The sequence below is a fragment of the Moschus berezovskii genome, chromosome 8 (assembly GCF_049115385.1).
Source record: "Moschus berezovskii isolate FMDL1 chromosome 8, NW_MosBer_1.0, whole genome shotgun sequence".
NCBI classification, from domain to species: Eukaryota; Metazoa; Chordata; class Mammalia; order Artiodactyla; family Moschidae; genus Moschus; species Moschus berezovskii.
In genome coordinates this window covers 59983402-60009057 of record NC_142467.1, presented here as the reverse complement: position 1 = coordinate 60009057, position 25656 = coordinate 59983402, and the positions used below count along the sequence as shown (strand labels likewise).

Below are 25656 nucleotides of genomic sequence, written 5' to 3'. Positions count from 1 at the left end.
AATTTGGCAATAAAGGAGTTCATGATCTGAGCCACAGTCAGCTCCTGGTCTTGTTTTCGCTAACTGTATACAGCTTCTCCATCTTTGGTTGCAAAGAATATAATCAATCTGATTTCGGTGTTGACCATCTGGTGATGTCCATGTATAGAGTCTACTCTTGTGTTGTTGGAAGAGGGTGTTTGCTATGACCAGGGTGTTCTCTTGGCAAAACTCTATTAGCCTTTGCCCTGCTTCATTTCGTGCTCCAAGGCCAAATTTGCCTGTTACTCCAGGTGTTTCTTGACTTCCTACTTTTGCATTCCAGTCCCCTATAATGAAAAGGACATCTTTTTTGGGTGTTAGTTCTAAAAGGTCTTGTAGGTCTTCATAGAACCGATTAACTTTGGCTTCTTCAGCATTACTGGTTGGGGCATAGGCCTGGATTACTGTAATACTGAATGGTTTGCCTTGGAAACGAAGCCTCTTGATGAAAGTGAAAGAGGAGAGTGAAAAGGTTGGCTTGAAGCTCAACATTCAGAAAACAAAGATCATGGCATCTGGTCCCATCACTTCATGGGAAATAGATGGAAAAACAGTGGAAACAGTGTCAGACTTTAATTTTGGGGGCTCTAAAATCACTGCAGATGCTGATTGCAGCCATGAAATTAAAAGACGCTTGCTCCTTGGAAGGAAAGTTATGACCAATCTTGATAGTATATTAAAAAGCAGAGACATTACTTTGCCAACCAAGTTCCGTCTAGTCAAGGCAATGGTTTTTCCCGTGGTCATGTATGGATGTGAGAGTTGGACTGTGAAGAAAGTTGATTGCTGAAGAATCGATGCTTTTGAACTGTGGTGTTGGAGAAGACTCTTGAGAGTCCCTTATACTGCAAGGAGATCCAACCAGTCCATTCTAAAGGAGATCAATCCTGGGTGTTCATTGGAAGGACTGATGCTAAAGCTGAAACTGCAATACTTTGGCCACCTCATGCGATGAGTTGACTCACTGGAAAAGACTCTGATGCTGGGAAAGGTTGGGGGCGGGAGGAGAAGGGGATGACAGAGAATGAGATGGCTGGATGGCATCACCGACTTGATGGACATGAGTTTGAGTGTACTCAGGGAGTTGGTGATGGATAGGGAGGCCTGGCGTGCTGTGATTCATGGGGTTGCGGAGAGTCGGACACGACTGAGCGACTGAACTGAATAATTAGCAATATTGAGCATCTTTTTGTGTGCCTTTAGCCATCTGTATGCCTTCTTTGGAGAAATGTCTATTTAGGTCTTCCATTTGTTAATTGAGTTGTTATTTTTTGATATTGAGCTGTATAAGCTGTTCTTATATTTTAGAAATTAAGCCCTTGTCAGTCACATTGTTTGCAAATATTTTATCCCTTTCCATAGCTTGTCTTTTTGTTTTGTTGATGGTTTCCTTTCAGTGAAAAAGCTTGTAAGTTTAATTAGGTCTCATTTACTTATTTTTGTTTTTATTTCTTTTGCCTTGGAAGACCGATCTAAGAAAGTATTGTTATGATTTATGTTCAAGAATGTTTTCCTTATATTCTCTTCTAGGAGTTTTATGGTGGTGTGTCATATTTAAGTTGTTAAACCATTTTGAATTTATTTTTGTGTATGCTGTGAGTGTTTTAACTTGATTGATTACATGTGACTGTCCAGCTTTCCCAATACCACTTCCTGAAGAGGCTGTCTTTTCTCAATTGTGTATTCTTGCCTCCTTTGTTAAAGATTTTTTGCCCATATGTGTGTGGGTTTATTTCTGGTCTCTATTCTGTTCCATTAATCCATATATCTGTTAATCCATATATTGTCCCAATACCATGCTATTTTGATTACTATAGCTTTATAGTATTGTCTGAAGTCTGGAAGGGTTATGCTTCCAGTTTTCTTCTTTTTCCTGGGATTGCTTCAGCAATTCCAAATCTTTAGTGGTTCCATATAAATTTTAGGATTATTTGTTCTAGTTCTGTGAAAAATATCATGGGTAATTTAATAGGGAGAGTATTAAATCTGTAGATTGCTTTGAATGGGATGGCCATTTGGACAATATTAATTCTTCCAATCGAAGAACATGTAATATCTTTTCATTTATTTGAATCGTCTTCAGTTTTCGTTATCAATGTTTTGTAGCTCTCATTGAGTGTGTAAGTCTTTCATCTCCTTTGTCAGGTTTATTTCTAGGTATTTTGTTTTTTTAAATTTGATTTTAAGCAGAATTTTTTAAAACTTTCTCTTTCTGATATTTCATAGTTAGTGTAAAAAATGCAGTAGATTTCTGTATGTTAATCTTGTATCCTATACCTTGATGAATTTGTTTATCAGTTCTAATAGTTTTCATGTGGAGTCTTTAGGGTTTTCTTTATAGAGTATCATGTCACCTGCATATAATGACAATTTTACCCTCCAATTTGGATTTTTTTTCTTTTTCTTGTATGATTGCTGTAGCTGGGACTTCCAATACTATGTTGAATAGAAGTGGTCAGAGTGGACATTCTTGTTTAGCTCCGGATTTTAGCAGGAAGGCTTTCAACTTTTCACCTTTGAATATTATGTTGGCTGTGGTGTATTATATTTATTGATTTTTCAGATGTTAAATCAACCTTGCATTCCTGGAATAACTCCTGTTTGGTGATAGTGAATAATTTCTTTCCTGAGTATGGTTCTCTAGTATGTTGGTGAGAATGTATGTTTTTATATTCATGAGAGATATTGGTCTCTAGTTTTTTTCTTGTGATGTCTTTGGTTTTGGTATCAGGGTAATATTGCCCTCAGAATGAAGTATTTACTTATCTACTATTTTTGAAAGAGTTTGTAAAGAACAGGTGTTAATTCTTATTTAAGTGTTTGGTAGAATTCATTCATAGTAACTTTTGGTCCTATTTGTTTTCATTTTGTGTGTATTTCTATCATTATTTATTCAATTTCTTTACTTTTTATAGATCCATTCAGATTTTCTATTTCTTTTTGACTCAGGTTTTGTATTTGTATTTTATATAAATTTGTCTGTTTTATATAAGCTATTTATATATTGGCATACAATTGTTCATGGTATTCTCTTACAATCCTTTTTATTTCTGTGAGATCAATAATAATGCCCCTTTTTTCATTTTTGGTTTTAAGTAATTTTAGTCTTCTATATTTTTTTCTCTTGGTCAACCTAGCTAAAGTTTTGCCAGTTTTGTTGATATTTTCAAAGAACCAACTTTTGACTTTCTTGTCTTACTCTGTTGTTTTACCATTCTTAGTTTCATTTATTTCTGCTCTAATCCTAATTATTTTGTTTCTTCTGCTTGCTTTAGATTTGATTTGCTTTTCTTTTTTACTGTGTCTTAAAGTAGAAGATTAGGTTATTGATATGAGGTATTTCTTCTTTTTAAATGTCAACATTTATAGCTGTATATTTCTCTATAAGCATTGTTTTAGTTGCATCCCATAAGTTTTCCATGTTGTGTTTCCATTTTTGGTCATTTAAGAGTATTTTCTGGTTTTCCTTGTTCTTTCTTCTTTGACCCATTGGTTATTTTAGCATATGTCATCTAATTTTCACATATTTGTGAATTCCACAAACTTCCTTTTGTTATGATTTCTTGTTTCATTTCATTGTGGTCAGAGAATATTCTTTGTATGGCATTAATTTTTAAAAGTTTATTGGAGCTTGTTTTATGACTTAGTGTTGAGAAGGGCAGTCTCATGTGTACAGTCTTTCAACCCTCATTCAGCTACATAAGAATGGGTCTTGGAAAGGGAACCCATGTACACTGTTTGTAGAAACGTAAATTGGTGGCTACTATGGAAAACAGTATGATATATTCTCAAAAAACTAAAAATACAACTACCATGTGACCCAGCAATTTCAGTTCTGGATATATATTTGAAAAAAATGAAAACACGAATTCAAAAAGATACATGTATCCCAGTGTTCATAGCAGCATGTGTGTGTGCTTAGTTGCTTGGTCATGTCTGACTCTGTGACCCAGTGGACTGTACCCTGCCACGCTACTCAGTTCATGGGATTTCCCAGGCAAGAATACTGGAGTGGGTAGCCATTCCCTTCTCCAGGGGATTTTCCCAACCCAGGGATGGAACCTGGGTCTCCTGCATTGCAGGCAGGCAGATTCTTTATTGTCTGAGTCACCAGGGAAGCCCTCATGGCAGCATATTATTTACAATTGCCAATAGAAGCAACCTAACTGTCCATCAACAGATGAATGGATAAAGAAAATGAAACCATAAAAAAGAATGAACTTTTTCCATTTGTAACAACATGGATGGACCTCGAGTGTATTATACTAAGTGAAACAAATCAGATAGGGAAAGACAAATGCTATATGATATTACTTATTTATGGAATCTAAAAAATAGAACCAACTAATGAATATAACAAAAAAGAAATATACCTATAGATTTAGAAAACAAAGTAGTAGTTACCAGTGGGGAGAGGGAAATGGGGAAGGATAAGAACAGGGGAAGGAATACAAACATAGTACTTTGTAGAGGTACAAACTATTATATATAAAATAAGAAAGCTACAAGGATATATTGCACATCATAAGGAATATAGCCAGTATTTTATAATAACTGTGAACCAGTATGGTGTACATATGTAACTTATTTTTAAAAAGAAGATATTGTCAAATGTAGTCAATAAAGTTTGAGAAATATTTGTGCTGTAAAGTAATAAAATTGTTTTAAAGTGGGATTGTTATGGCTACATAGTTTGTACATTTTAAAAAATGAGTTGTTTATTTAAATAAGTGAACTTACAACAAAATATTTTACCTAAAAAAATAGAATGGGTCTTGATAAGGAATGGAATATTTTCTTATCAAGAGATGAAGAGTCCATACAGCCTTTGCTAGGTGTATATACAATGTGGGGCTACATTTCCGTGTTTCAGGCTCAATGGATGCTCTGCTTGGAGCATCCACATCATGTAGCACCTATCCAACTCCAATTAAAAAGTTCTTTTATTTTTATTGAAGTATATGGCATCTGGTCCCGTCACTTCATGGGAAATAGATGGAAAAACAGTGGAAACAGTGTCAGACTTTATTTTTTTGGGCTCCAAAATCACTGCAGATGCTGATTGCAGCCAGGAAATTAAAAGACAATTACTCCTTGGAAGGAAAGTTATGACCAACCTAGACAGCATATTAAAAAGCAGAGACATTACTTTGCCAACCAAGGTCCATCTAATCAAGGCTATGGTTTTTCCCGTGGTCATGTATGGATGTGAGAGTTGGACTGTGAAGAAAGCTGATCGCCGAAGAATGGATGCTTTTGAACTGTGGTGCTGGAGAAGACTCTTGAGAGTCCCTTGTACCGCAAGGAGATCCAACCAGTCCATTCTAAAGGAGATCAATCCTGGGTATTCATTGGAAGGACTGATGCTAAAGCTGAAACTCCAATGCTTTGGCCACCTCATGCGACGAGTTGACTCACTGGAAAAGACTCTGATGTTGGGAAAGGTTGGGGGTGGGAGGAGAAGGGGACGACCGAGAATGAGATGGCTGGATGGCATCACTGATTCTGTGGACATGAGTTTGAGTGAACTGCGGGAGTTGGTGATGGACAGGGAGGCCTGGCGTGCTGTGATTCATGGGGTCGTGGAGAGTCAGACATGACTGAGCGACTGAACTGAACTGAACTGATAGTTGATTTATAATATTGTAACATTTTCAGGCCACCTCATGCGACGAGTTGACTCACTGGAAAAGACTCTGATGCTGGGAAAAGTTGGGGGCGGGAGGAGAAGGGGACGACGGAGAATGAGATGGTTGGATGACATCACCGACTCTGTGGACATGAGTTTGAGTGAACTCCGGGAGTTGGTGATGGACAGGGAGGCCTGGCGTGCTGTGATTCATGGGGTCGTGGAGAGTCAGACACGACTGAGCGACTGAACTGAACTGAACTGAACTGAACATTTTCAGGTGTATAGCAAGGTGATTCAGATACACATGTATCTGCATGCATGTGTGAGACCCTAGGGACTGAAGCTTCCATAAGCCTCTTCTCCGTATCTATCAGACGGCAGACAGAATGAAAACCACAGTCACAGAAAACTAATCAAACTGATCACATGGACCACAGCCTTGTCTAACTCAATGAAACTATTAGCTATGGCATGTAGGGCCACCCAAGACAGACGGGTCATGGTGGAAAGCTCTGACAAAATGTGGCCCACTAAAGAAGGGAATGGCAAACCACTTCAGTATTCTTGCCTTGAGAACCCCATGAACAGTATGAAAAGGCAAAAAGATATGACACTGAAAGATGAACCCTCCAGGTTGGTAGGTGCCCAATATGCTACTGGGGAAGAGTGGAGAAACAACTCCACAAAGAATGAAGAAACAGAGTCAAAGCAAAAACAACACCCAGTTGAGGATGTGACTGGTGATAGAAGTAAAGTCCGATCCTGTAAGAATACAATATTACATAGGAACCTGGAATGTTAGGTCCATGAATCAAGATAAATTGGAAGTGATCAAACAGGAGATGGCAAGAGTGAACACTGACATTTTAGGAAAGGAGAAAAGGAAAGATATACCCATTTGAATGCAGAGTTCCAAAGAATAGCAAAGAGAGATAAGAAAGCCTTCCTCAGTGATTAATGCAAGAAATGGAGGAAAACAATGGACTAGGGAAGACTAGAGATCTCTTCAAGAAAATTAGAGATACCAAGGGAATATTTCATGCAAAGATGGGCTCAATAAAGGACAGAAATGGTATGGACCTAACAGAAACAGAAGATATTAAGGAGAGGTGGCAAGAATACACAGAAGAACTGTACAAAAAAGATCTTCACGACCAAGATAATCATGATGGTGTGATTGCTCACCTAGAGTTAGACATCCTGGAATGTGAAGTCAAGTGGGCCTCAGGAAGTATCACTACAAACAAAGCTAGTGGAAGTGATGGAATTCCAGTTGAACTAATTCAAATTCTCAAATATGATGCTGTGAAAGTGCTGCACTCAATATGCCAGCAAATTTGGAAAACTCAGCAGTGGCCACAGGACAGGAAAAGGTCAGTTTTCATTCCAATCCCAAAGAAAGGCAATGGCAAAGAATACTCAAACTACCGCACAATTGCACTCATCTCAATGCTAGTAAAGTAATGCTTAAAATTCTTCAAACCAGGCTACAGCAATACGTAAACCATGAACTTTCAGATGTTCAACCTGGATTTAGCAAAGGCAGAGGAACCAGAGATCAGATTGCCAACATTCATTGGATCATCAAAAAAGCAAGAGAGTTCCAGAAAACCATCTATTTCTGCTTTATTGACTATGCCAAAGCCTTTGACTGTGTGGATCACAATAAACTGTGGAACATTCTGAAAGAGATGGGAATACCAGACCACCTGACCTGCCTTCTGAGAAATCTGTATGCAGGTCAGGAAGCAACAGTTAGAACTGGACATGGAACTACAGACTGGCTCCAAATAGGAAAAGGAGTACGTCAAAGCTGTATATTGTCACCGTGCTTATTTAACTTATATGCAGAGTACATCATGAGAAATGCTGGGCTGGATGAAGCACGAGCTGGAATCAAGATTGCTGGGAGAAATACCAATAACCTCAGATATGCAGATGATACTACCCTTATGGCAGAAAGTGAAGAGGAACTAAAGAGCCTCTTGATGAAAGTGAAAGAGGAGAGTGAAAAATTTGGCTTAAAACTCAACATTCAGAAAACTAAGATCATGGCATCCAGTCCCATCACTTCATGGCAAATAGATGGGGAAACAGTGGAAACAGTGGCTGACTTTATTTTTCTGGGCTCCAGAATCACTGCAGATGGTGCTTGCAGCCATGAAATTAAAAGACGCTTACTCCTTGGAAGGAAAGTTATGACCAACCTAGACAGCATATTAAAAAGCAGAGACATTACTTTGTCAACACAGGTCTGTCTAGTCAAGATTATGGTTTTTCCCATGGTCATGTATGGATGTGAGAGTTGGACTATAAAGAAAGCTGATCGCCGAAGAATTGATGCTTTTGAACTGTGGTGCAGGAGAAGACTCTTGAGAGTCCCTTGGACTGCAAGGAGATCCAACCAGTTAGTTCTAAAGGAAATTAGTCCTGAATATTCATTGGAAGGACTGATGCTGAAGCTGAAACTCCAATATTTAGTCCACCTGAGGTGAAGAACTGACTCGTTTGAAAAGAGTCAGTTGGGAAAGATTGAAGGCAGGAGGAGAAGAGGACAACAGAGGATGAGATGGTTGGATGGCATCACCAACTTAATGGACATGAGTTTGGGTAAACTCCAGGAGTTGGTGATGGACAGGGTGGCCTGGCATGCTGCAGTTCATCGGGTCGCGAAGAGTTGGACACAACTGAACGACTGATCTGAACTGAACTAAACTAAAATGGGCTGGACCAGGCAAATTTAACTCAGATTACCATTATATCTACTACTGTCGGCAAGAATCCCTTAGAAGATATGGAATAACCCTCATAGTCAACAAGAGTCGGAAATGTATTACTTGGGTGCAGTCTCAAAAATGACAGAATGATCCCTGTTCATTTCCAAGGCAAACCATTCAATATCACAGTAATTCAAGTCTGTGCCCTAACCAGTAATGCTGAAGAAGCTGAAGATGAAGGTTCTATAAAGACCTACAAGACGTTCTAGAACTAACACCCAAAAAAGATGTCCTCTTCATCTGAAATGAAGGGACTGAAATGCAAAAGTAGGACGTCAAGAGATACCTGAAGTAAGAGGCAAATTTGGCCTTGGCGTACAAAATGAAGCAGGGCAAAGGCTAACAGAGTTTTGCCAAGAGAATGCACTGGTTATAGCAAACACCCTCTTCCAACAACACAAGAGAAGGCTTTACACATGGACATCACCAGATGGTCAATAACAAAAACAGATTGATTATATTTTTTGCAGCTGAAGATGGAGAAGCTCTATACAGTCAGCAAAAACAAGGCCAGGAGCATAGATCATGAACTGCTTATTTAAGTAATTCAGACTTAAATTGAAGAAAGTAGGGAAAACCATTAGACCATTCAGGAATGACCTAAATCAAATCCCTAACGATTATATAGTGGAAGTGACAAATAGATTCCAGGGATTAGATGTAATAGACTGCGTGCCTGAAGAACTATGGATGGAGGTTCATGACATTGTACAGGAGGCAGTGATCAAGACCATCCCCAAGAAAAAGAAATGCAAAAAGGCAGAATGGCTGTCTGAGGAGGCCTTACAAATAGCTGAAAAAAGAAGAGAAGTGAAAGGCAAAGGAGAAAAAGAAAGATATACCCATTTGAATTCAGAGTTCCAAAGAATAGCATGGAGAGATAAGAAAGCCTTCCTCAGTGATCAATGCAAAAAAAGAGGAAAACAATAGAATGGGAAAAACTAGAGATCTCTTCAAGAAAATTAGAGATACCAAGGGAACATTTCATGCAAAGATGGGCTCAATAAAGGACATTGGCTAACAGAAGCAGAAGACATTAAGAAGAGGTGGCAAGAATACACTGAAGAACTATACAAAAAAGATCTTCACAACCCAGATAACCATGATGGTGTGATCGATCATTCACCTAGAGCTAGACATCCTGGAATGTGAAGTTAAGTGGGCCTTAGGAAGTATCATGATGAACAAAGCTAGTGGAAGTGATGGAATTCCAGTTGAGCTATTTCAAATTCTCACAGATGATGCTGTGAAAGTGCTGCACTCAATATACCAGCAAATTTGGAAAACTCAGCAGTGGCCACAGGACAGGAAAAGGTCAGTTTTCATTCCAATCCCAAACAAAGGCCTTGGCAAAGAATGTTCAAGCTACCACACAGTTGCACTCATCTCACACACTAGCAAAGTAATGCTCAAAATTCTCCTAGCCAGGCTTCAACAGTATGTGAACCGTGAACTTCCAGATGTTCAAGCTGGATTTAGAAAAGTCAGAGGAACCAGAGATCAGATTGCCAACATCCACTGGATCATCAAAAAAGCAATAAAGTTCCAGAAAACCATCTATTTCTGCTTTATTGACTACACCAAAGCCTTAAACTGTGTGGATCACAATAAACTGTGGAAAATTCTTAAAGAAATGGGAATACCAGACCACCTGACCTGCCTCCTGAGAAATCTGTCTGAAGGTCAAGAAGCAACAGTCAGAAGTGGATATGGGACAACAGACTGGTTCCAAATTGGGAAAGAAGTACGTCAAGGCTGTGTATTGTCACTCTGCGTATTTAACTTATATGCAGAGTACGTCATGAGAAACGCTGGGCTGGATGAAGCACAAGCTGGAATCAAGATTGCTGGGAGGAATATCAATAACCTCAGATATGCAGATGACACCACCCTTATGGCAAAAAGTGAAGAAGAACTAAAGAGCCTCTTGATGAAAGTGAAAGAGGAGAGTGAAAAGTTGGCTTAAAACTCAGCATTCAGAAAACTAAGATCATGGCATCCAGTCTCATCACTTCATGGCAAATAGATGGGGAAACAATGGAAACAGTGAGAGACTTTTTTGGTGGGGTGGGCTCCAAAATCACTGCAGATGATGACTGGAGCCATGAAAGTAAAAGACGCTTGCTCCTTGGAAGAAAAGCTATGACCATCTTAGCATATTAGAAAGCAGAGACATTACCCTGACAACAAAGGTCTGTCTAGTCTAGGCTATGGTTTTTCCAGTAGTTGTATAGATGTGAGTGTTGGACTTTAAAGAAAGCTGGTTGCTGAAGAATTGATGCTTTTGAACTGTGGTGCTGGAGAAAACTCTTGAGAGTCCCTTGGACTGCAAGGAGATCCAACCAGTCTGTCCTAAAGGAAATCAGTCCTGAATATTCATTGGAAGGACTGATGCTGAAGCTGAAACTCCAATACTTTGGTCACCTGATGTGAAGCGCTGACTCATTGGAAAAGACCCTGATGCTGGGAAAGATTGAATCCAGGAGAAGGGGACAACAGAGGATGAGATGGTTGGATGGCATCACCTACTCAATAGACATGAGTCTGAGCAAGCTCCACGAGTTTGTGATGAAAAGGGAAGCCTGGTGTGCTTCAGTCCATGGGGTCGCAGAGAGTCAGACTTGACTGAGTGACTGAATTGAACTGGAATCTAGCCTGCTAGGCTCCTCTGTCCATGTAGATTCTCCGGGTAAGAATACTGGAGTCAGTTGCCATGCCCTCCTCCAGAGGATCTTCCTGACCCAGAGATCAAATCTGCATCTCTTTTGTCTCCTGCATTGACAGGAGTGTTCTTTACCATCTGGGACACCCACATGTATGTGTTTGTATGTGTGTGTGTGTGTATATATATATATATATATATATATATATATATAATTTTTCAGATTAGTTTTCATTATAGAAAATTGTTTCCTGTGTAAAAATTGTTACAGTAAATCCTTGTTGTTTATCTATTGTATTTTATGTATTTTTTTTTTCCACACTGTGCGGCTTGTGGAATCATAGTTCCCCAACCAGGGATCAAACTCAGGTCCTTGGCAGTGAAAGCACAGAGTCCAAACCATAGGACTACCAGGGAATTCCCTATTTTACATATAGTAGGGCTGCCCTGATGGCTCAGACAGTAAAGAATCCCCCTGCAATGTAGGAGACCTGAGTTCAATCCCTGGGTCAGGAAGATCCCCTGGAGAAGAGAATGGCAATCCATTTCAGTATCCCTGCCTGGAGAATTCCATGGACAGAGGAGCCTGGCGGGCTATAGTCCATGGGGTTGCAAAGAGTTGGACACGACTGAATAACTTTCACTCACTCAGTCACAGTATGAATCTGTTAACAACAAACAATGATATGTTATTCCATACTCCTAATTTATCCCTCCTCCTTCCCTTTCCTCTTTGGTATCCTTGAGTTTGTTATCTTTGTGAGTCTATTTCTGTTTTGTAAATATATTCATTTGTATTTTTAGATTGCACTTTTAAGTGATATCATATAATATCCGCCTTTCTCTGACTTACTTCACTTAGTGTGATATTCTCTAGATCCACCCATGTTTCTGCAAATGGCAAGAGTTCATTCTTTTCATGGCTAAGTAGTATTCCATTGTGTATGGAATGTCAGGAAGATCCTCTGGAGGAGGGCATGGCAACTGACTCCAGTATTCTTACCCGGAGAATCTACACACACCACATCTTCTTTACCTATTAATCTGTTGATGGTCACTTAGACCGCTTCCATGTGTTGGCTGTTGTAAATAGTGCTGCCTTGAACATCGGGGTGTGTTGTATCTGTTTTGTTTTTCTGGTGGCGCTGGCTCTTCATTGCTGTGGGTGGGCTTTCTCTAGTTTTGGTGAGTGGGGGCTACTTTTCATTGTGGTGGCTCCTCTTGTTGCAGAGCATAGGCTCTAGGCATGCGGGCTTCATTACTTGCAGCATGAGGGTTCAGTAGTTGCAGTATGCAGGCTCTAGGGCACTGCAGGCTTCAGTAGTTATAGCACACAGGCTCAGTAGTTGCAGCTCATGGGCTTTAGAGTGAAGGCTCACTAGTTGTGGTGGTGGAGGGGCATGTGGAATTTTCCCAGACCAGGAATCAAACCCTTGTCCCCTGCATTGACAGATGGGTTCTTTTCCACTGTGCCACCAGGGAAGTCCTGTTGTATCTGTTTTTAATGGGGAAGGGAAAAAGTCTTTCTACCATGGCACAAGAGGGATGCATATAGGCAAACTGCTCTGCAATTGCCTCTTGTCTGCCATTTTACTTTTGGTTTCTTTGTCTTAATTCTCCTTTGTTTTTATATTCCTCCTTTACCGATATTTTTATTAAGTGAGTATTTTCAAATGTAACATTTTAATTCTTTCAATGGGTTTTTGTTATTTTCTCAGTGGTTTCTCTAGAGTTTATTATATACATTATAATGTCAATATCTCCAGATTTATATTAACTTAATTCTATTAAGGTATAAAGATATTACTCCTATATAACTCTTTTTCTTTCTTCCTTTTTGTTCTATTATTATATGTATTACATCTTGTAGTGGGTTGAATTGTGGCCTCCAAAAAGGTATGTCCACTTCCTAACCCTTGGAACTTGTGAATGTGACCTATTTGGTGAAAAAAAGGACTTTGAAGATATAATTAAGTTAAGGATCTTGAGATGAGTTTATCCTGAATTTCCCAGGTGGGTGCTAATTCCAACGAGAAGTGTTTTTTATAAGAGAGAGAATAAGGGAGGACACAGACACAGGGGAGGCCATGTGAAGATAGAAGCAGAGTGGAGTCGTGAACATAGCCATCAGAAGCTGTATGCGGCAAGAAATGAAATCTCTGCTAGAGCTTCCAGAAGGGGTGCAGCCTCACCAACACCTTAAGTGTGAATTTCTCCCCTCCAGAACTATGAGAAAAACTGTTTTAAGCCATCCAATGTGTGGTAACTACTTTGCAGCAGCTACAGGAAAGCAATACACATCTCTATATATTACAAACACAACAGTACATTGTTACAGTTATTACATTGTATAATTTTATGTCTCTTAAAGATGTTGAGGGAAAAAGGAAAGTAATTATATATTTATAGTGTTTCTCATTTCCCATTTCTGGTTCTGTTAATTTATTGCCCTGCATTGGAATTTCCTTATCCAATACAGCTGTTCTTCCATCCACTTCCTATGTACTGTAATTGGCAATTTTGTTTCACTTCTATATATTATAAGCCCAGAAATATGTTTATACCTATGGTTACATACAATTGGTTTTTTAAAAGAAGAAAGGAAAAGCTTCTGGGCATACCTCAGAAGGAATACTCTTTCTCTCTCCTGCCAGAGCCAAGGAGATCTTTCTTGGATGTTCACTTTGAGAACCTAGTGGATTCCTGAAAGTAAAGTCCATAAAAGTAGGCATGCTCCCCCTTCACCCCAACTGTGACCTGCATGAGTTTCTCACTCTTAAGATAGTCCACAACTCAGCCTCCAGCAATTTGTCAAAATTTCCATTTAGGTGTTCCTACCAGGCTGTGCCTCTAGAGGCGTCTGCTCCATGGAAACAGATCTTGGTTGACTCTCTGTATTTGCAAAATCTCCAGATTTTGGTGACTTCCCTGGTGGCTCAGATAGTAAAGCATCTGCCTACAATGTGGGAGACCTAGGTTTGATCCCTGGGTTGGGAAGATCCTCTGGAGAAGGAAATGGCAACCCACTCCAGTACTCTTGCCTGGAAAATCCCATGGACGGAGGAGCCTGGTAGGCTACAGGCCATGGAGTCACAAAGAGTTGGGCACAACTAGTGACTTCACTTTCACTTTTTTTCTTTCCAGGTTTTAGAGTAGAGGTTTTTCCTGTAAACTCAGTTCTCTGGTGGGTTCAGGAAAAGTCATGTATCCAGGTTTTCTTGTTCTTATTACAAGAAAAAAAATGATAAATTCTAAGCTCTTTACGTGTTGGAGGTGAAACTGGAAGTTTGTTCTTTCTATTTACTTTTCTCAGCCTTCTCAAGTGTTTCTTCTTGTTCTCAGTTCAGTTCAGTCGCTCAGTCGTGTCCGACTCTTTGCGACCCCATGAATCACAGCATGCCAGGTCTCCCTGTCCATCACCAACTCCCGGAGTTCACTCAAACTCATGTCCATTGAGTCGGTGATGCCATCCAGCCATCTCATTCTCTGTCGTCCCCGTCTCCTCCCATCCCCAATCCCTCCCATTTTTGGGCTCCAAAATCACTGCAGATGCTGATTGCAGCCAGGAAATTAAAAGACGCTTACTCCTTGGAAGGAAAGTTATGACCAACCTAGATAGCATATTAAAAAACAGAGACATTAGTTTGCCAACCAAGGTCCATCCTAGTCAAGGCTATGGTTTTCCCAGTGGTCATGTATGGATGTGAGAGTTGGACTGTGAAGAAAGCTGATTGCCGAAGAATGGGTGCTTTTGAACTGTGGTGCTGGAGAAGACTGTTGAGAGTCCCTTGGACTGCAAGGCGATCCAACCAGTCCATTCTAAAGGAGATCAATCCTGGGTGTTCATTGGAAGGACTGATGCTAAAGCTGAAACTCCAATACTTTGGCCACCTTGTGCAACGAGTTGACTCACTGGAAAGAGTCTTGTTCTCAACTATGTATTAATATCAAGCAAAGCTTGTTCACTTTTTTACTATTTCCAATGTGGCTCTAATTTCTGTTATTATATTCTATTATTTCTGATTTTATATTTCTCTTCCACTTATTTTATGAGTTGCATCAGCTCAGTTTTCATGGTCTTAAGTGGCATTTTCATTTTCTTTTTGAAATTCTGTATCCCTGAGTTCTTAATTCACCACGACTCTTTAAAATTGTTTCATGAATTTTGACTAGAGACCTTTAGAGATCTGTGTGTTATTATCTGTTATTTTTCATATTTATTTTCTTACTCCTTCTTGTAATATTTATATAGGTCCTGTGTTGGCTCTTTTTTGATTAGTATTTATCTTTGAGAGGAGTTCATTTAGGACCAGCTATCTGCAGGTGGAAATGTAGATGGATGGGCCAGTAGTGCTCTGGACTAAGGTGAGCATTTCCTGTTTACCATTTGTTAGAGGGGTTTGTGTACACCTTAGCTTTTACATATCTCCCAATAATGAGAACTGGCAGCTGCAGAGCAATTTGTCCTCCACATTAAGTTTTCTCTTAATTTTACCATATACTTAGGTTCACTATTGAAATAATTGTTCATCTGCTCACTAGTGAATTCACTCCTGCTTTTTGTCCTATTTTGTGCTGACAAATAGGATTATAGAAAAGCCCTGCCTAATTTCAGTTCAGTTCAGTTCAGTCACTCAGTCTTTGCGACCCCATGAATCACAGCACGCCAGGCCTCCTTGTCCATCACCAACTCCTGGAGTTCACTCAAACTCATGTCCATTGAGTCGGTGATGCCATCCAGCCATCTCATTCTCTGTCGTCCCCTTCTCCTCCTGCCCCCAATCCCTCCCAGCATCAGAGTCTTTTCCAGTGAGTCAACTCGTTGCATGAGGTGGCCAAAGTATTGGAGTTTCAGCTTTAGCATCAATCCTTCCAATGAACACCCAGGATTGATCTCCTTTAGAATGGACTGGTTGGATTTCCTTGCAGTCCAAGGGACTCTCAAGAGTCTTCTCCAACACCACAGTTCAAAAGCATCAATTCTTCGGTGATCAGCTTTCTTCACAGTCCAACTCTCACATCCATACATGACCACTGGGAAAACCATAGCCTTGACTAGACGGACCTTTGTTGGCAAAGTAATGTCTCTGCTTTTTAATATGCTATCTAGGTTGGTCATAACTTTCCTTCCAAGGAGTAAGCGTCTTTTAATTTCATGGCTGCAATCAGCATCTGCAGTGATTTTGGAGCCCCCCAAAATAAAGTCTGACACTGTTTCTGCTGTTTCCCCATCTATTTCCCATGAAGTGATGGGACCAGATGCCATGATCTTTGTTTTCTGAATGTTGAGCTTCAAGCCAACCTTTTCACTCTCCTCTTTCACTTTCATCAAGGGGCTTTTGAGTTCCTCTTCACTTTCTGCCATAAGGGTGGTGTCATCTGCATATCTGAGGTTATTGATATTTCTCCCAGCAATCTTGATTCCAGCTTGTGCTTCTTCCAGCCCAGCGTTCCTCATGATGTACTCTGCATATAAGTTAAATAAGCAGGGTGACAATATACAGCCTTGACGTACTCCTTTTCCTATTTGGAACCAGTCTGTTCCATATCCAATTCTAACTGTTGCTTCCTGACCTGCATACAGGTTTCTCAAGAGTCAGGTCAGGTGGTCTGGTATTCCCATCTCTTGAAGAATTTCTCACAGTTCATTGTGATCCACATGGTCAAAGGCTTTGGCATAGTCAATGAAGCAGAAATAGATGTTTTTCTGGAACCTCTTGCTTTCTCCATGATCCAGCGGATGTTGACAATTTGATCTCTGGTTCCTCTGCCTTTTCTAAAACCTGCTTGAACATCTGGAAGTTCACGGTTCACATATTGCTGAAGCCTGGCTTGGAGAATTTTGAGCATTACTTTACTAGCGTGTGAGATGAGTGCAATTGTGTGGTAGTTTGAGCATTCTTTGGCATTGCCTTTCTTTGGGATTGGAATGAAGACTGACCTTTTCCAGTCCTGTGGCCAGCGCTGAGTTTTCCAAATTTGCTGGCATATTGAGTGCAGCACTTTCACAGCATCATCTTTCAGGATTTGAAATAGCTCAATTGGAATTCCATCACCTCCACTAGCTTTGTTCGTCGTGATGCTCTCTAAGGCCCACTTGACTTTCATTCCAAGATGTCTGGTTCCAGGTGAGTGATCACGCCATCATGATTATCTTCGTCGTGAAGATCTTTTTGTACAGTTCTTCTGTGTATTCTTGCCACCTCTTCTTAATGTCTTCTGCTTCTGTTAGGTCCATACCATTTCTGTCCTTTATCAAGCCCACCTTTGCATGAAATGTTCCCTTGATATATCTAATTTTCTTGAAAAGATATCTTGTTTTTCCTATTCTGTTGTTTTCCTCTATTTCTTTGCATTGATTACTGAGGAAGGCTTTCTTATCTCTCCTAGCTATTCTTTGGAACTCTGCATTCAGATGCTTATATCTTTCCTTAGGCATTTAGATATTTTTGTTTCAAATAAGAGATCTTTTGTCTTATATCTCAGTGTGAAGTACTACTTTGGAAAACTCTAATCTACCATCTCTTCCCAAGGTCTCCAGTGGCAAGAATACTCTCTCAGGTTTTTCTGGCATCTTGGTCTTATTTTCTTAGCTCTTGGTAACTTCTCTTCATATATACTATGGTTGAAGTTCAAACGCTTTAAGGAGTTTCATCAAAAACACAATTTTATTCTTTGTTGACTATTCTGTTGTTTTTGGTAGGTTTTATGGAGAAGAAATCCATTTTCATTTATCCATAATTGATTGAAATCCCTCTTTTCGTCTAGTTATTGCAGATATGTAGGAAAACTATATTTTTGAACTTAGTCATCTCATCGAGCTCTCTTTTAGTTCTATTTATTTTTCTTTAATTCTCTGGGACTCTATGAATAGAAAATTTTATTACCTATAAATTTATCATCTATTCAGTTCCAGTAAATTTTATCCTCCTCTCTAACACACACACATATGCCCACACACTTCCTTATCTTGTGTTGTCTAGAATTTCCAAGTCAATATTGAATAATAGCTATTACATGAAGTGTGCTGTTATGCTTATGATTTTTTATGGCAATAATTCTGATATTTTTATTGTTTAAAATAAAGATGGCTATTTTGGGGGTTGATAGCTGTGAAATTTTTATCAAAATTAAAAAAAGTATATAAATAATTATGATCTGGAAATACTTTGTTTTGAAACTATAATATGTGAGATTTATGTAGATTCTTTTTTGGAGAATGTTGATAGTGCCTTTGTCAGATCTTTTAGGTTCAATCAGTCAGTCAGTTCAGTCGCTCAGTCATGTCCGACTCTTTGTGACCCCATGAATCACAGCACGCAAGCCCTCCCTGTCTATCACCAACTCCCGGAGTTCACTCAAACCCATGTCCATTGAGTCGGTGATGCCATCCAGCCATCTCATTCTCTGCCGTCCCCTTTTTCTCCTGCTCCCAATTCCTCCCAGCATCAGAGTCTTTTCCAGTGAGTCAACTCTTCGCATGAGGTGGCCAAAGTATTGGAGTTTCAGCTTTAGCATCCGTCCCTCCAATGAACACCCAGGACTGATCTCCTTTAGAATGGACTGGTTGGATTTTAGGTTAGGCACTCCTATAAAACTGATGTCAGATAGGATGATTGGTAGTGGTTGCAAGCCTTCCTTTTCAGCCACATGTGATGAAATTTTTTTCAGCAGCTCAGAGGAAGATTTGGTGTGACTGCTTACCAAATATGTAGAAATATGAAATTTGATATAGGTAAAATATGTGATTGAACCAGACTGGCTAGCTCTTAACACAATGACATTCAGCCAATTTGACTTTAAAAAATTAAGTGTAAAAGTCTAGGATTTTTTGATCTGTGGCTTAATAACATCTAGGAAAAAAAACACATACGAATTTTAGCTTTAAATCCATCATTAAAAAGTTATATGATATGGCTGTTAAAGAACCAGATGCAAGTTTAGACACTTATTTGATATGGAGTATTTAGAATGAAAAGGCAAGATCTCCTCTTCTTGGATATTATGACCAATCTGGAGCGTGACTTTAAGTTCTGAGGACTACACTTTGAAGATGAAATAGAGTAAGATTTTATAAAGAGGTAATTCTAGAAAAATTGGCATAGTTATAAAAAGGAGTAAGAAAACACAGCATAGAGTTAGAGTGAAGATTCATGAAAAAAAAATGCCTGAGACACTTTATATAATATTATGTTATGGAGAAAAACTTTGTACAAACTTGAGAAAGAAGTTCTGTAGAAATGTGCTGTTGGTAAAGTGTTCAGGTTACAAAAGAAACAACAATGACTGACATGGGCTGTGTTGTACTGAGAGTAGTTGAGCCACTTAATTTATGTGCCTGGAGCTTAACTAGATATTTCAGAGACAAAACTGAGTGACACAGATCTCTACCCTCAAACAGTTCACACTCTGTTAGGCTTGATTTGAAACCTTCATGAAGCAATATTATGGGATGAAAATTCGCTTAATGTGATTGTGAGGTCCAGTTTTTAAATTTACTTCCCATAAGTACAGAATATACTCCCAAAAGAATAATCTTAATTACTAAGAAAATCTTAAGTACAATAACATTTTACTGACAAACTCTGGTGGATATTCAGATCATTCTGCTGTTTGGCTTCATGATCTTTAACATGAACTTATGCATTATGGCTAGCAATCTCTTGAATTTACAGATTACAGCCAAGTTCGGTGGGAGAGCTTTATAATAATAGTCTTTGCAATAGAACTCAAGCAGAAATCAGAACAATGTTTTTGCATAGAGTCCTCTTAAAGTTGTACTTGCACCTAATTAAAAGCTTGAAAATACTTGAATTAGGAGACACTATAGAAAATGCCATGAACTGGAAAAATAAAATATTAGAAAGGAAGGGTTCTGCTATAGAGATGTTATGTTAATTCATGATTTTAACCTTAACTACTAATATTATACACAAGAAAAAAAGTTTTTAGACTTTCTCATCTTCGGGATATCCGAATATTTAGATATCTAAGTATTACTTTCCCACAAACTCTAGTTTATATCAGTAAATATTGAGTGTGTGCTGTTGCTTCAGTCGTGTCCGACTCTTTGTGACCCTATGGACTGTAGCCAGTTAGGCTTCTCTGTCCGAGATTCTCCAGGCAAGATTACTGGAATGGGTTGTCATGCCCTCCTCTAGGGGATGTTTCTGACCCCAGGGATTGAACCTGTGTCTCCTGCAGCTCCTGCATTGCAGGTGGATTCTTTACCACTGAGCCACCAAGGAAACCCAAGGGCAGGGGTGATATATATTATTTTTCATTTTATAGTCCTTGATAGCAGAGGAGTAACTTTTGACATGCCACATTTCAATGATTACTTTATGATAGGCTTTGAAGCAGAATTATTTTAAAAACTGAAGTATAATAGAAGTATTTGTGCTTTGTTATAATTATCATATATATTAAATAAATAGCAGCTCATGAATAAAATAAACAGGTAGCTCAGTGGTAAAAAAATATACCTGCCACTGCAGGGGAGGCAGTTTCTATCTCTGGGTTGGGAAGATTCCCCTGGAGAAGGAAATGGTAATCCATTCAATATTCTTGCCTGGGAAATCCTATGGACAGAAGAGCCTGGTGGGTTATAGTCCATGGGGTCCGAAAGAGTCTGATACCACTTAGTGACTAAAACAACAAGAGGCAGCCTGCCCTACTTCCTTGGAAGAAATGAGGGGTGGGTTTGTGATGAACAGAGGAGGTAATTGGTGTTTAGTGGCACAGTTAAGTTACCAATCCCACTTAGTCTTAAAACCAGAAAGCTGGAGGTGCCTGTTTATCCCTGCCTGCCCCACCTACATTTTAAGTGACAGTTAAAAAAATTATTAGAGAAATATTCAGGCATACAGTAAAGTTGAGAGAATTGTGTAATTAACTCCATGTATCCAATACTCAGCTTCAGTAATTAGCCGTATGTTTAGGCAGTTTTCTGACCAGTAAATATAATGCCCTGAGAGCTTCAATTCTTTATCTGTATTCAGCTTTTGTCTTTCAAATTTTGGTTCTTGGGGCTTTGGACACTGCAATTGTATTAAAAGAAGGATTTGAGTGAGGAATTTAGTGTTTAAGGGGTCAGTCTCTTTTTCAGCTCTCCACCCTCTCAGGAGAAGCCACTGGTTGTAGGGTGCTAAGTGGAATTTACAAGTATTGTGGCTGTTTTTCATAGAACAGATCACTGTACCGATTTCCGTGCCGAAGACCGGCTAAAAACAAAGCTGGGGAACCAAAGGGCATCAAGTCTACTCTTAAACCACTTCAGTGCTGTTTTCTGAATAAGAGCAAATTTACAGAACAGTTTCCTGGTCACGCTCTGGGTATTATCTCAGTATTTTCCCCTTCATTTTGTACGTTCAGGTCCAGTTTGGGGATGAGCTGTCAATCTGAGTTTCTGGTGTTTGATATTGACTGGCTCCTAACAACTTTCCTCGCCCAGAGCCTGCAAGCTCCTTAGGGGCTCCTGGGGAAAAGAGAAAAACTGCTGACTCGCAAAAAAGAGGGAACGTTGAACCGAAATTGCGCTCGCCTAGTTTTGTGCCTTGAAAAGCGAGAGTGTCGGGGAATGATCCCCATATGCCCCTCGCTGGTTCTCGCTATAGAAATCTTGGCGTCTCCGGGGATATAAGAAAGTGCAGGAGAGACTTAAACTCGCAGCGGAGAGGCTGAGAATCCAGCACGGAACGCACCATAGCACTTGGTTTGGCGGTTCCTGTTTCCTTAAGCCTAGAAGGCGTAGTGGTTCATGGTCGAGGTCCCGCCTCCCAGCGTGTCGGCCCGGCGGTTCCTCTCGGAATTCCGCCCTCTCTGCCGGCACTTTATAGGGAGTCAGTGGGTCCGAGCGCCCGGAACCCGATGCTCGACTCTCAAAATAGTCGCTGAGAGACGGGGCTCAGAGCCTAGCTCAGCCCCAGTTTTAAGCTGTCTTCAGGTAGAGTTTGTAGACGTTGAGACTGCGGCGGTCAGGGCGTTGTCCTCGGAACGCAGTTTAAGGGAATGTGTGTTCGTTTCTCCGAGCATCTCTTTGCCCCGCCCTGCGCTCGCTGCCTGGGCGCGGGACGAGTTCCCAGTGGGCGGGGAACGCAGAGCGCTCTGCCCGGAGCCCGGCGGTTTTCCTCGCCTCTGCACCCCTAGGCGGCGCTGCGCTCCTCCGCTCCCGCAGGCTCCACTTTCCCAGACGGCAGCCGAACCTCCAGTCTAGCAAGCCTTGATCTCAGCCGGCCGGTCCCGGGCAATTACGGCATTCGGAAGGCGAACGTCGCCTTCTCTGCACCTCCAGCGGGCCGCGGCGGCCGACCGGCCCTCGGTGTTTTTCCTTTTACCACGGCTCGCACTCTCCGGGAGTCCGGATTATGGTCCCGGGTCACCGCTGGTGGAGCGAGGACGCCGAGAGGGAGGGGGATGGTGGGCTGGAGGGTGGCGGTTCTATGTTTGTGGGTTTCCTGCGGCTCTGTAGCGGGACAGCTCGAATACTCGGTGTCGGAGGAGACCGAACGGGGCGTAGCCGTAGGCAATGTTGCCCAGGACTTGATGCTGTCAGCGGCCTCTCTGTCCTTGCGGAACTTTCGCTTCCTTTCCAGCCGCGGCGAGACTTACTTCGGAGTTGATCTGGCCAGCGGAAGATTGGTGGTCCGAGAGCCGACGGACCGCGAACGGCTGTGCGGGGCCAAAGCTGCCTGCGTCCTGATCTATGAGCTTGTGCTCGAGGACCCGCTAGAGCTGCACAAGGTCCATGTTCACGTCCTGGACATCAACGACAACTCGCCTCACTTCCCTGCCGGCGACGTGCAGTTCCACATTCCCGAGTTCCTTATGCCCGGAGTCCGCTTTACTCTCCCTAATGCCAAAGACGCCGACGAGGGAAGCAACGGGTTGCTAAGCTACAGCCTGAGCCCCAGCCGGCACTTTCGCCTGGACATGGGTTCGCGGGTCGACGGCAGCGAATTCCCAGAGCTGGTGTTGGAGAAAGCGTTGGATCGGGAGCAGCGTGCCACCCACCGTCTAGTGCTCACTGCTCGGGACGGCGGGCTGCCAGCGCGCTCCGGTGAGGTACAAGTCACCATCGTCGTGGTGGACACAAACGACAATGCACCTGTATTTGAGCGCTCAGTATACCGCACCAAGGTGCCAGAGACTGCACCCAATGGGACTGTGCTATTCCGAGTGCAGGCCTCTGACCCGGATGAAGGCTCCAATGGGGAAATCCGGTACTCCTTAAGCAATAGCACCCAAGCCAAGCTGCGACACCACTTCCACGTGCACCCTAGAAATGGGGAAGTGCGGGTCGCTGCTTCACTAGGTCCTCCTGAAACGCTGTTGGAGGCATACATTGAGGCAAGGGATGAAGGTGCCTTCAGTCTAGCCAGCAGCGCTAAACTGCTGGTGGAGGTGACTGACGTGAACGATCACGCCCCTGAGGTGAACCTTCTCACTCTCTCCAGTCCCGTTTCCGAGGACGCCGACACTGGCACAGTGATTGCTCTCCTTAGCGTAAGGGATGAAGACCTTGGTCCCAATGGTAAAGTCACTTGTAGCATGTACAGTGGAGGCCCCTTTAAGTTGAAGGCTTCCTTTGGCAACTACTACAGCTTGCTGACTGATGGGCCGCTGGACCGGGAGCAAGTCAGTGAATACCAGGTTCTCATCACCGCCTCGGATGGTGGTTCACCTCCACTTAGCACTCGCAGGACACTGACTGTGTCAATTGCTGATGTGAATGACAACACACCAAGCTTTCCTAAATCGAAACAGGAACTTTTTGTGGCTGAAAACAATGCCCCTGGGGCCTCCCTAGGACATGTGTTTGCCCAGGACCCAGATCTGGGGAAGAATGGCCTTGTCTTCTATGAGCTGTTGGATATTATCTCTGAAGGGCAGGCAGCCTCTAGCTTGGTGGCAGTAGATTCATCCAGTGGGGCTATCACTGCCAAAATTTCCTTTGACTTTGAGCGGCTCAGGCGGTTTCACTTCCAAGTAGAAGCCCGGGATGGTGGCTTTCCTCCCAGAAGTGCAACAGTGACTGTGAACTTGTTTGTGGTAGACAGGAACGACAATGCTCCAGTCGTCTTGTTTCCCTTGCCCAAAAATGGCTCTGTCCCAGTGGAAATTGTGCCCCGCTCTGCCAGAACAGGACACTTGATCACAAAAGTGGTAGCAGAGGATGCAGACAGTGGCTCCAATGCTTGGCTTTCCTACTACATCTTTCAGGCTTCTGACTCGAGCCTTTTCAGAATTTCAACCAACATGGGAGAACTCCGGACTGCTCGTTTAGTTCTTCCCACTGATGCAGTTAAACAGAAGGTCGTGGTGGTGGTTCAGGACCATGGAGACCCATCACTTTCCACCTCTGTCACGTTGGGCGTGCTGTTGAGCAGCTCTGCCCCTCAGGTCCTTCCAGACTTTGAAGATGGCTGGGAAACAGGAGCACACCTTTCTGCCCAGAACCTGTATTTAACAATTGCCCTGGCCAGTGTTTCCTTTTTATTTCTGGGGTGCTTACTTTTCTTTGTGTTTAGCAAGTTGAGCCAAAGTGCAGGTTGTTGTACTCAGAGCTGCTGCCACTCTCCAGAGGAGCTGAGGTATGGAAGCAAGGTGGCTTCGAATCCTTGCATATCATCAGCCACAATAGATGTCACTACAGTTGAAAGACTTTCTCATACTTATCTCTGTCGGGCCTCCCTGGGACTTGGTTATGATAATAACAGTTTGCTGTTGCATGGAGAATACAGTGCTGCTGACCTCAGAAATCTGGCCTCTGGGGTAGGACTGAATGTGCCAATATCCTGTATCCAGATTTGGAATAGGAAAGGGGATCATGCAAATGTCAATGCCATGGTAAGCATATTTTATGGAATTTGATTCCCTTGACCAGGAGATGGTCACTAGCTATTTCTAAAATGTTTCTTATATGAGTCTTTGGCAGCATGTAATCCATTGAATTGAACACTCCTGCTCAGCATCGCCTGTACTAAGGATTCTGGGAAGATCCAGGTGTTAAAAGAGATCATTTTTTGCCTCAAGGAGGTTACAGTTTATTTTTGAAAAACCAAGGTAAGAAATTCAAACCTATTAAAGGACAATTAAAGTAATACAGTATAAAGTTCTAAAATTGAAAAGAATAAACCACCAGAGTTTCTGGAACAGGTAGTAAACAACCTGGGATGTCTTTGAATAATTCCTTTTAGGAATTTAAGGATGATTTAAACATATGATAACCTAAAACATGTAAAAATAAATTGTAGCAGATGTTCAAAGAAGGAAGAGAGAGAACATCTAGACAGGGAAAAGGGAATCAGAGAAGGTTTTGTGGTAGAGATGGCAGTGAATTGGATTGTGAATGCTATACCATTTAATAAAATGCAGCATATTCCCTAGGCTATATTTTACAATGAATACTGTTTTGACAAAGTAGTCTTTTTTGAGAATGATATTCCAAAACATAGCTAATAGTTCCACACAGTATTTGTAAATATATAGAAATAATAAGCATGTCTCAGAACACTTATTTGTACTGACAGAAAGATGATACAGTTGGGTATAGGCCTTGACAA

General features: G+C 41.3%; 1 protein-coding gene across 1 annotated transcript; it reads left to right on the top strand.

The window, feature by feature from the left end:
* The first annotated feature begins 22507 nt into the window (after nucleotides 1-22507).
* On the top strand, nucleotides 22508-24964 carry PCDHAC1 (protocadherin alpha subfamily C, 1). The gene has a single exon (XM_055429030.2). The coding sequence runs from the start codon at nucleotides 22508-22510 to the stop codon at nucleotides 24962-24964; it is 2457 nt and encodes an 818-aa protein (XP_055285005.2).
* Nucleotides 24965-25656: the final 692 nt, after the last annotated feature.

Coding starts and splice junctions, on each gene's coding strand:
- PCDHAC1 (XM_055429030.2), top strand. CDS start 22,508: ATGGTGGGCTGGAGGGTGGCGGTTCTATGTTTGTGGGTTTCCTGCGGC.